Below are 12,500 nucleotides of genomic sequence, written 5' to 3' on the forward strand. Positions count from 1 at the left end.
GGAATTGAGTCTTCAGCATCAGAATCTTAGTAAGGGGGAAAGGAGTAATCCTTTTCCTCAGAGGAGCCTGAGGAAACGGACACTTGATCAGAGGAGGCATAATCTTCCTCTTGTCTAGGCCTTTTGTCGGGGGGGGGGGGGCCTGATCAAAGAAATCAAATCTTCAGCCACTTTAAGCATCTGTTTCTTAGGCATAGGGCCTTGACATGGAGGCTGAAGTGTAGGCTTTTTTGGTTTTAGAGGAGTCTTAAGCTTAGCATAAGATTTTATGGTGAGAGTAGTCGGTCTGAAGACACCTTCAGAAACCGAAGGCGTTTCTACAGCACCGGCTTCCCCTACTGCAATGTCATCAGTAGGGCCTAAAGAAAATGGCTGAGTCGGCCTAGAACTCTCTGCTGGGGGATCCGAAGCGGGATGGGGATCCAATTCAGCGGTAGTCAGAGGCTGTGTAGGCGCCTCACTGAAAACCGGAGAACCGGCGACCGGCCCAGCCGAAGCCTCGGAGTCTGGCTTGGATCTAGGCTGCCTGTCTTTATTCCTTGCAGTTTTTATGCACGCCGGTAGTCGGCTGCTCCGACGGCATAGTGTAATTAAATTTTCTACCAAAGTAGTGTCGTGCAAAATCAAAGCGTCGCTTTATAGTTCCACTTATTGAACCTAGCACAAAACCGACACAACCAGTGACGTCGTGGTCTGGGCCTAGGCAAGGTATACAAAAAGAATGAAAGTCCTTATGAGGTATTTGCTTCCCACAAGAAATGCAATTAACTTTTTCTGACATCGGACTGAGGCAAGAAAAGGTTCCCCGACGGGGTACTTAGCTTTGAAGACTTCAGACTGAAACTCGATTCGAAAAACTCAGGTGTCGGCCGACCGGCACTTGCGAACTGCTTCTGCTTTGGACACCGCACGGCAAGAAAGACTGAAGAAAATGGCGTTGGATGCCTCTGATATACCCCTGGCGCTCTGACGTCAGGGAAGAAGCGATAGCAACCGACGCCGGACCAACACTTTGGAATTCAGGCCGACCGCGGGACCGCCTGACAGCAGGATAACCCAAGTGTGATGACTGCAGCAGGGTAACACGAACATCATCTCTACAACAGAAGAAACAACTGTTGCAAAAGAGTAAAATCCCATGAGTGGGGGAGTTCGCTGGTCAGCCTCCGTAAGAATCTGAGATCCCTTATAAGATCCTCCAAAGCTAGCTACGAAAACAAAACCACTGATTCTAGGGACAACCACAAAGCATTCTATAGCTATGTCAAGAATCTTAATGGCCAACACCCAGATCTGCTCTGAATTACAGCACAACGGCATGAAAATTACAGAATCAACCGATATTCCCAACGTCCTGCCAGATAGGCTCAGTACTAAGTTTACCCCCCTCTCAACCCCCTAAAGGGCCCATATCTATACAGGAAGAATGCAGAGTCCCTGTAATCACAACTACGCAGGTAAAAGCTGCACTCTCTAAAGCCAAAAACTCAGCATCCATGGGACCGGACAACATCCCAGGTTGTGTTTTGCACGAACTTCAGAACGAACTGGCTCCTCGCCTTAGCACCATATTCAATCAGTCTCACATAAGGCTTTGTGCCCACTGAATGGCGCACAGCAACAGTTATCCCACTCCACAAAAGGGGAGCCACCACTGATCCCGGGACCATGCATACGCGCGCACACACACACACATATATACTGCAGAGCTGTAGCAGTCACTATTCTAGTACCTATCTTTGGAAGTCCTTCTGCCCAAGTAAGTACCCAAGACACTCGTATAGACAAACTGTTATGCAATAGTACATGCACTGTCCAAATGGCATACAAATATTGCTCACAGTACAAAAAAAAAAACAGTTGTGTGCATGTTTGTGGGGCATCAAAATTTGTCCAACTCCAACCCAATTCACCAAATAATTCAGCAGTGGGTAAAGTCACAATCTGAAGAAAGGGCCAACACTCAGTCCTTTCAAATGAAGTACCTCAGCGGACAGGATGACAGGCAGCAAGCAGACATGACTGTGCACTGTGGTGTCTGAACCCCCCCTCCAAATTCTGGTGCACTATTACAGAGTCTCGCAACACATCAGGAATAGAGCTGTACAGCCAAGGCCTTCCTAAACCACAACTTGTCATGCTGCTTACCTTTGAGTCATCTTCCTCATCTTCCTCTTCCTCCTGCTCTTTATGCTTCTGTTTACTCTTTTTCTCCTTTTTCTGTATAGCTTTTTTCTTCTTTTTCTTTCCAGGTGTATAATCACTACCTTCGCTGAAAGATTGCTCTTCTTCTTCCTCTCCAAAACAGTCATTAGCTTCCAATGAGCTGTCATCCAACTCCTATCAGAGGCAAAGAAAGTTAGAAATGGGAAATCTTTTCATGACTATAAAACTGTTCAAGCACCACACAAGGCTTTGGGTTCCAGTTTCACATTAGGTACATGGACTTCCTACTGCAGTACTAACTTGCATGCTACTTGCAGGAGGAGATGCTGCCCACTTCAGCTGCACCGGCAGATGCTTAAACCAAAGTCTCATTTGCCCAAGTTCACCACAGCTTTGGTGACTACATCTATCTCTTGCACTCAACAGAAGAAAAATTAATCTGTGGCTTCATCCAAAATGCACCCTCAACCCAGGACAAATGTACACAATATATTCCACCAACCTTTTACCATTCCTCAAAAGCTAACTGGTTTTCAAATTAGAGAGATATTGAACAGATTAACTTTCATACGAACTGCATCAGATAAACATGTCTGCATGTAATTATGGCTATACAGAAAACAGAACTGCATTTCTATTTCTAAAAAGCATAATGTGCATCATGAAATGTGACCCTCTATTAACACTTGGATGGGAGGTTGGCATATGGGTTAAGGTGTTTACTGTACAGACAAGGAGCAGGGCTTGATTCTCACAATCAAACAATATTGGCAAGGCTTAAAATGGCCCACAAGGTGTGTTAGTAAAGTACTAATCTATGAACCTATAACCTTTGAAGCAAAAGCGCACCAGAAGTGGGTTCTGGGAACAGATTCTAAAAAGCAGCAACCTCCAAGATCCATGAACACTTAACAGGGTAAGCTGCATAGCATGATGTTCACTTAGATCAAGTATGTACAAAAGAAAAAATTGTAATGGTTTGTGAGGGGTGAATGCAACTTCAAGAACACAGTAAATACAACAGCGTTTTTACAAGTAACAGGTCAAAGAACATTGGCAAACGTGTCAGAGGGTACAGAATGTTTTTATACATACTATGTGACACTACAGACCAAAACAGAGAACTGAAATGACAAATTGATGGCACACAGGATGAAAGTGAGCACAGACAAGTGGTCTGGGCTAGAAATGGGGGATTTTTAGAAGCTTAAAATTAAGATAAGAAAACTGTAGAACATGAATAACAGCTTCAGGATGAGGAGAATAGAAATCTGAATGAGGAGGTCAAAGCCAGAGTTAGAGGGACTGCAGGAAACTCTCACAAAAGGGAAGGGTGTGACAGAAGATTATCAAAGTTGAAGTGCTGCAAGCAGTGTTTCAGTATGGCACAGAAACCTGGCCATTGAAGGCAAAGCAGTTCAGAAAGTTTGAGGTCATGGAGATGAAATGCCCGAGACAAGCAGTAGGATACACTGTGTGGGATAGATAGTATAATTAGTTACCAGAGTTTTGACTTCTAGGATAGTTAGGAAAAGGGAGGTTCAGTCACATTGACGGAACTTTTTTTTCCTCTTCAAAAAAGCACTTTAGAGCAGATTTAATGCAGTCAAATGACAAAGCAGAAATTGCAGTTAACAGCAAACCATTTCTCCTAGACACATACAAGTGCTTTTCAGCAACTTGAATGCCAATTAATATGCCCAGAGAAAGTCAGACTTTTCAAATACTACATACTTATTCCAACCAAGCAATCTAAGCTGCCACAGGAAGCACAGTCTGTAGTAAATTATCAATGTACAGCCTTCACAAGACCACCTTTTGCTTATATTTTAATCAGTTGTTCTGTGCCTGTGCATTATGGCTCCGTTCATCTGGAAGAGAAGTTCATAAAGGAAAGAAGTCTTCAGCAAAGAATTCTTTCCCACTCCAAGTCAAGCAAACCACCAGCCCCCATAAGAGGAAAAAAAAAAAGTTATGTACTCACCATAACGTTCAATGTATGTAGTCCATCTCGCCTCACATTCTTACCTGTGGGTTCAGAGCTGAACCTCAGCTCCGACTTGGCCATGCTCTAGCTCGAAGTCTTTCAATTGGCTGGGCTAAGAGGCATCCCATGCTGCACTGCTCCCTTTCCCCAGATCCTGTTTGCTGGAAGCTCAATCACTCACCCTCCATACATACAACACAGAGAAGAACATTCCAACAATAAAAGGAGTACTGAAACCAGACCTAACCTCTAGGTCCTCCAGGATGGGGGAAGGCGGGGGGGGTTTAAGTAAGAATGTGAGGCGAGACAGACTACATACATCGAACGTTATGGTGAGTATATAACTTCTTGATGTTATGTAGTCCAATCTCACCTACATTCTTACCAGTGGGACAGCGTTCCCAGCACCTGAACCCTGGGAGGCTCAGTGGAAAATACTGAGCACTGTGGAACCAAAGGAAGATCTGCCTCTGGATACCAAATCCAGTTTGTAGTGAGTAATAAAGGTGTGAGGAGATGCCCATGTAGCCACAACACAAATATCATCCATAGACATCCTGGCCTGAAATGCGGTAGATGTAGACATCGATCGGGTAGAATGAGCCTTCACTCTAAATGGTAAATCTTTACCACCTGAGGCATAAATGAAGGAAATACAACTAGAGATCCATCTAGGCAAGGTCACTTTGAAAACAGGAGACCCAATCCTATTTTCTGAAAATGAGACAAATAACTGATCCGATTTTCTAAGATCCTTTGTTCTATGCAAATAAAAACGCAAGTCCGTGAACACCCAGCTGATGAAATTTAATCTCTGCCTTATTAGAAAACTTTGGAAACCATACAAGCAGTTCAATGGATTGGTTGAGATTACTAACCAAAGCCACTTTCGGCATAAAGAGTTTGGTCTGAAGGAAACCCTGTCCTTGTGAAACATCAAGTAAGGTGGTCTGACAAAGCTTGAAGCTCCGAGACATGTCTAGCTGAAGTGATGGCTACCAAAAAGATAGTCTTCCAAGTCAAATGTTTCAATTCACAAGTAGCTGCAGGCTCAAAGAGGGATGAAGTGAGATATTGTAGCACAAAATTTAGGTCCAAAGGCATGGCCAGGTCAAAGACTGGAGGGCGAAGCAGCATAGTGCCCTTCAAGAATGCCTTACAAAGGCTATGCGCAGTTAAAACTGGGTTCATTAGCGACATGAAAAGTGGAAATAGCTGCCAACTGGACTTTAATGGTTGTGGCTGCTGACCCCTGCTTGAAAAGCATGGAGAGAAATTCCAGAACTGAAGAAATTGGAGCTGTATAATGATCAATTTGTCTTGCATGAGCCCAGATGGAGAATCTTTTCCATTTACTGGAATAAATCTTTCTGGTCGAAGGTTTATGGGAAGAAGACAGAATATGAACCACTTCCAGAGAAAAATGATGAAGCCTGACTAGTGATGGAAGTGGAGTAGCCAGGCTGTCAACCGGAGGGTTTGAAGAGAGGGATGAACTGCTCTGACATACGAGTCAGTAGATCTGGCTGTGGGTCCAAAATCCATGGTGTGTCCATGAGATAGGGATGGAGAAAGGGGAACCAAATTTGACAAGGTCAGTGTGGAGCAATCAGAATAATTTTGCTTCCCAAGGATTGCGCTTTCTGAATAACCTTTGTCAGCAGAGGAACAGGCGGGGAAGACAAAGTATACCGGAGGGCCAGTCGTTAACTAGAGCGTCCCTGGGTGACTCCCCCTGTGGGGGATAAGGGTGAAGTAGCTGCTGCACTTGGTATTGAGGGGACTGGCAAATAGGTCGCAGCAAGGCTGACCCCCCATCTGCAGAAAATCTGCTCCGCAACTTGACTGTTCAGGGACCACTCGTGAGGCATCAAAATAGCTCTGCTCAATCTGTCGGCGATCATGTTGGACTTCCCTGGAATGTGCGTTGCTACAAGAAAACATTGGGAAGACACTGCCCACTGCCACACTCGAATGGCCTCTCTGCAAAGGGGATACACAACTTGGTTCCTCCCTGTTTGTTCAGATACCATACTGACATATTGTCTGAGTAGATTGCAATTGTCCCGAGAGGAAGAAAGCTCTGAAGTGCTTGCAACGCTAGTAGCACTGCTCTCATCTCCAAGATACTGATATGCAGATCTCGTGTTCCTGCCACGTGCCTTGGACTGTCCTGCTAAGATAATGCCCCCCACCCCATCTGGGAGGCATTCATGGTCAGGTCACTGTGGCAACAGGAGAGGATGGAACGAAGGGTTTTCCCGCATTGAGGTTGCTGGTGTGAAGCCACCAGCGTAGATCTTGCTTGCACCTGTTTGTGATCATTACGAGATGAGAAAGTGGAAGATGTTGTAGAGACCACTGGGCGAAGAGTAGCCACTGAAGGAGCCTCATGTGTAGCCTCGCAAGAGGAACCAGCATAATTGTAGCAGCCACCGTCCCTAATAATTTGAGAACCGTTTTTGCCTTCACTTTTTTCAGAGGGAGCAATGAGTATACCTGTTGTTGCAAACCTTGAATCCTTTCTTGTGGTAAAAACGCCCTCATGAGCAGAGTGTCTAACAGCGCCTATAAAGGTGACACGCTGCAAGGGCAACAAGGCAGACTTTTCCCAGTTTAGAGTGATACCCAATTGTTGACACAGCTTGATAGTGGCGTCTCTGGTCTGTAGTAGTAGATGCCTGGTGGTGGAGAAAGGAGCCAGTCATCCAGTTACGGAAAAACTTGGAATCCCCGACGTCTCAAGTGAGCAGTCACCACTGCCATACATTTGGTGAACACCCTGGGGGCTGTGGTGAAACCAAAGGGCAGGGCACGAAACTGAAAATGACAGTCTCCCAACCGGAAGCGTAGATGACTTCTGGATGCCCTTGTCCTTTATATGGTAGTAAGCATCCTTGAGGTCGATGGAGCACATCCACACTTTCCCCAACAATGGGAGACTAGATTGCAACGTGACCATTTGGAACTTGGACTTCTTCACGTGGAGGTTCAAGTGGCCGAGATCCAAGATGGGTCTCGGGTCCCCTGTTCTTTTCTGCACCAGAAAGAAACTGGAGCAAGTCCCTAATCCGATCTGGTCTGAGGGGACATGCTGGATGGCTCCTTTTTCTAGCAGCTTTATAACCTCTGAAAATGCGGAATCCCTTTGATTGCGTGGAACATCTGGGATTCTTTTGATCGGTGGGGGGAAGAGAACAGAAGGGAATGCGATATCCTCCGTAAACTATTTTTAATACCCACTGGTCCTGGGTGACGTCTTGCAAGGCTTCTAAGTATAGTGAAATGCGACCAGAGACTGGCTCCAGAAACGTGCAGTCGGGCCTCCCATCAGGAGCACTGGTAGGGAGAACCACGAAAGGAATCACGGTCTCCCTGGTTATGCGGACCTCCTCTGCCTCTAGGGCGGCATCTACCCGAGTTACCACCCCCTCCCCTGCCTCTGGAAGGAGAATCACTGTGCGTCATGAAAAAACCTCTGCGATTTCTTGAACCACATTTTCCCACTCTTCTGGACCTTGGGATAAGGTCTAGAAGGCATGGAAAAACGGACTCCCATGGCAGACCGTTTTTCCCTCTTGCTCGCACCTAGTGAGAGTGTTTTTCACCTTTGTTCCGAACGAGGAACCATCAAACGGGGCATTGGTGAATGTAGACTTGAAGGCCTCCACGAAATTAGAGGCGCATCCAGGAGTGCCTCCTGAGAGAAACTCTGGAACTTGCTGCCCTACCCGCTCCTTCGGCTGTGTAAGATCAGCCTCATGGAGGAGTTAGCAATAGAATTTAGGGTAGACATCCGAGCATTGACTTTGAGCCACTGCGTCAGAAATGTTACCCTGCAGAGCATCTCCAAGCTCTTTCAGGAAATCTCTTTGGAGCAGTGTAAAATATGATAAGTAATTCAGCGACCGCAGAGTAAAGGCCACTGAAGAAAACATATGCTTCCCACTGGTCCCACATGGTCCTAGACTCCTTGTTAGGGGGATGGACGGTAGATGAAGTCGCAGCCAGTTCCTTCTTGGTGGCTGCTGCCACCACCATGGCATCTACTGGAACGCCCTTGGTGAGAAACTATCAGCGGGGGCGGACAGAAATTTGTTGCGTTTCCTGGGGACTGGTTCCCCAGTGTCAGGGGTTTTCCCACACCCTTTGACAAACCAGATCCAGGAGTTCGAAGGGTGGAAAGACCCAGGAGGCAGAGGGCTGAGCCCCAAAGGCCTTCAGGAACACAGACTCCTCCTCCACAGAGGGGGGTTTAGAGGGCCACTCGCCTCTCTGCTTCAAGATCTCTAGGATATCAGAGAAAGAGATATCCTCAGAGGATGACTTGGGGGACCCCTCAGATTCCGCGAGGTCGGTGTCAGACGCGAGACACTCTTCCTGGGAGTCTATGTGCTTCCTCTTGCACGTTCTTTTTCTGGATGGCTCCTCATGCAAAAACTCTGGGGGGCCCTCAGAAATTTGAGGACCACTCATGGAGTGGTCTTGAGGCCTTGGGTCTCCGCTGTCCAAAGATAGAGGGCAATCAGAAACTGATACCAGAGCTGGAGGGGGTAAAGTGTCAGTGCTGTATGATGCAGCTGAGGACCTGGCCAGCACGCTCTGCATGACCTCGAAAGCTGGTCCAACCGGCTCCAAAGATCGACACCGTGGAATACCTCGGAGCAGAAGGGACAAGGTCTGAAGCAAAGGTTAGGCTCACCCGAGCCGAAGCACTGAGAGGGAGGCTAGGAGCCTAAGAGCGTCCCGACACCTCCCCCTCGGGTCCGACTGAGGAACGATGAGTCCTGGACGCAGTGGATGGAGCCGATTGGGTCTGAGCTGAGATCGGAGCCGATAAGCCAGGATGGGCTATCGGAGCCAACCTAGAAGCAGATGGCGCCGACCACTCGACTCCGAAGGCTGGCATTTGCTCTAAGGATCTATCGAGGATGGGTGACTGGCTCCGGAGCAGACTGGGCTGGAGCCGAAAGCAATTTAGCTAGCACCGGTGATTGGAGCAGTCTCTGCACTACTCTATCCACATCAGTGTGTGTCCTGGAGGACCTAGAAGACAAGGTAGGATTTGCTCGAAGGATCTATCGAGGATGGGTGACTGGCTCCGGAGCAGACTGGGCTGGAGCTGAAAGCAATTTAGCTAGCACCGGTGATTGGAACACTCTCTGCACTACTCTATCCACATCAGTGTGTGTCCTGGAGGACACAGAAGACAAGGTAGGAGATCTAGACCTCCTCTCTGAAGGAGACCTGCGAGGAGAAAACTGTCTAAAAATTGGAGACCGGCTCCGAGCTAGTATCGCCGTCACTAGCTCTGAGAGGCTGGGAGCCGATGTAGGTTCTGTCGATTCACAAACTTCCTTCAGCACTGAAGACAGTGGAGCTGAGGATGCCACAGTAGACGTAGTAACTTTCTCCAGAGGGTCCGATAATACTGACTGAGCCGGAGATTGTTTTTTTTGCTTTGGATGTTTTGTCTCTTAGAGGGAGACGACTTAGCACTAGAAGACCTCTCCAAATCTTCCTCGGAGGGTTTCAGTAGTCCCTTCAGAATTAGTTTATTCTTCCTTTCTTGAACACTAGATATTGGGGACCTACAGACACTGGATCCTACCCAGTTCGGCTTTAAGGGCAGATCCTGCCTCTTAAACCTGGTTGATTTCTTTGAAACAGTCAAAGGCCATTGACGAGGGGAAGGTGGTCCACACAGCCTACCTGGACCTCGCAAAAGCCTTCGATACAATACCCCACTCGGGCATTATAGATAAGCTCACCAGCTTAAATATAAACCCCTATGTCACTAGATGGATTGCAAACTGGCTCAAGGACAGAACCCACATGGTTAGAATTGCTGGAGCCATGTCAGACTCCAAACCAGTTACAAGTGGTGTCTCACAAGGCTCAGTCCTGGGACCTCTCTTGTTCGGTTTATATTTCTCATGGTACAGGCCAACACGGAAGGACTGTGGCTGACCAAGTTCGCAGATGACTGCAAACTGGGCGCCATAATAGACTCTCCAGCCGACACAAGCATCCTCCAAAAGGGCCTCATAGAAACAGACAACTGGTGCCAGAGCCATGGCCTCAAGCTAAATGCCAAAAAGTGTATAGTCATCCCCTTTGGCAAAAACAAAGTGCCCACAAATGACCACATAGGTGGTAATCCATTAAGTACAGAAGAAGTAATTAGGGACCTGGGGACCCAAGTTGATAGCAATCTCTCATTTGACAACCACATGACCAAAGCGGTTAGAAAAACATTTTATATAGCCCACCTAATAATGAAAGGATTCACATCTAGATCAGGGGATGTCATTGTGCCTCTTTACTCATCCCTCATCAGGCTCATTGTGCCTCTTTACTCATCCCTCATCAGGCCCATAATTGAGTACAATGCCCCTTTTGGGATGTACCTTACCAGACACCTGCAGCAACTGGAAAGACCCCAAAAGTACCTCACCAAGAGGATCAAAGGGCTCAAACAGATGCCATATGCTGCCCAGTTAAAGAAACTCCAGCTCTACTCAGTGGCATACCGCCTGCTCAGAGGCGATCTGTGCCCAACTTATAAAGCCATGTCCAACCCGGAATTAATGGACATGCTGCACCTCAGAAAATCCAAATCCCATCGAGCTACGTGCTCGAGAGACTTGAACCTCAGCACTGAAATAAATAGGACATGCTGGAGGGACAGATTCATAACCCAGAGGCTCCCTTCACTCTGGAATAAAATCCCAGTCCAGGTTAGGCAGAGTCCCTCATTGACTCTCTTCAAGAGGAATCTTGATGAATGGATGGGAGATCGTAGGTTTACCGCGGGTTTCACTTCTGTCTCACTGTTAGACAGAGGCACAGTATACTAACCTCGAAAAAGGGCACAGCAAAATAAATTTAAAATGGGTGGCGAAAGCCAAACACATTCTGGCTAGACTTATAAATGCCCTAGGGCAGATAGCCTAGTATCAACCTATGAACTAGGGCTGAATGAGTGACAGAACACACAAGACTCCTGAATGTGGATAGCCCCCAAACAAACACAGAGTGCCCACCAGTAAACGACATCTTATAACCACATTTCTTAAAGCCCGAAGGCTTATGTTCCTTTGTATCCTTGAACATGGTCGGCAGGACACTAGACAACACAACTGTCAAAACAGACACCAGCAACAAAGCGCGGGAACTAGACTAAAACTGCAGACACCACACAAGGACCTCTAACTCAAACGGCCCTGACAGAAAACGAGGGGAAGGACTAGGTCCTTAACTTAAACAGCCCTAGCCTGGAGAGATAGGTACATAAAAAACAAAACGAACACAGAAGGGTAAACAGATAACCAAGGGAGGACTAGGTCATCTAACTGAAATGGGCTTAGACCATGGGAGATAGCCAACAGGATAGCTAATGGGATACCAAGACAATAAGACAAAGGCCGCACAAAATAGCTTCCACAAACTAACAAACACACCTAGCTATGAAAATAGCTTTTGGAACAACAAATTTTAGTCAAAGACGACAAAAAGTTATACTTGGCCACAGCCAAGAGCGAGACCACGTCTGAGCTTTGCGAGCGACAAACGAGATCTGGGGAGAGAGAACAGTGCAGCATGGGATACCGCTTAGCCCAGCCAACTGAAAGACTTCGAGCTAGAGTATTGCCGAGTCGGAACCGAGGTTAGTCTCCAAACCCACGAGTAAGAATGTAGGCAAGACTGGACTACATAACATCAGCTCTTAAGTTAAAGCATTTTGAGAGGCAAAAACATTAGGAAAAGGAATGCAGTTTAAAACAATTTCTAAAGTAATACAACTGCCTGGAAAGGAAAGTGTACAAGCACAGGGAAACAGGAAAGACCACACAGATTAGACGCAGGAGCAAGGGGAAGGAAATGGAGAGTTGCGATGTAACCAAGTGTGCAAGTCCTAGTGATACAATCCCGCTGCTGCCACTGATCCACAACAAACTTTCAACTTGTGTGCAATCACCTCATCACCCATCAAAAGGCACATCTAGTAACATCGTCCCACCCAGCTGCTAGTTGCACTACACAGTGATCTTTAATAACCAGTCAGAAAGACAGTAACGTACATAGGGGACACCCCCCATAATAGAACCATAAACAAATTAAAATAATGTATGGTGGGTGACAAATTATGCTTGACCACTGCCAAGTATATAGCTGTCAATCAATTATCCCTGCCTACTGCATATGTCACTAAGAAGAGGAATCCTAACGTAAACATCCCAAAAGCAAATAGCACTTGGGAGTAAATACTCCCCAAAAAGCTGTTATTGCAGGGGCAAGTTACCCTGTACCCCCACACACCACAGCTTCTTGCATATACAAACTA

At 46.8% G+C, this 12,500-nt stretch overlaps 1 protein-coding gene across 1 annotated transcript in view; it reads right to left on the reverse strand.

Moving 5' to 3' along the window:
• Positions 1-12,500, reverse strand: part of LOC122807962 (chromodomain-helicase-DNA-binding protein 4-like) — a 1,347,878-nt gene that overhangs the window by 1,188,799 nt on the left and 146,579 nt on the right. The window contains exon 4 of the mRNA XM_044078994.1: positions 1,996-2,340. Coding sequence (XP_043934929.1) covers positions 1,996-2,340 — 345 coding nt within the window. The remainder of the gene's footprint in view (positions 1-1,995; positions 2,341-12,500) is intronic.

Source organism: Protopterus annectens, chromosome 8.part0 (assembly GCF_019279795.1).
Source record: "Protopterus annectens isolate FY-2018-M chromosome 8.part0, PAN1.0, whole genome shotgun sequence".
Lineage (NCBI taxonomy): Eukaryota > Metazoa > Chordata > Ceratodontiformes > Protopteridae > Protopterus > Protopterus annectens.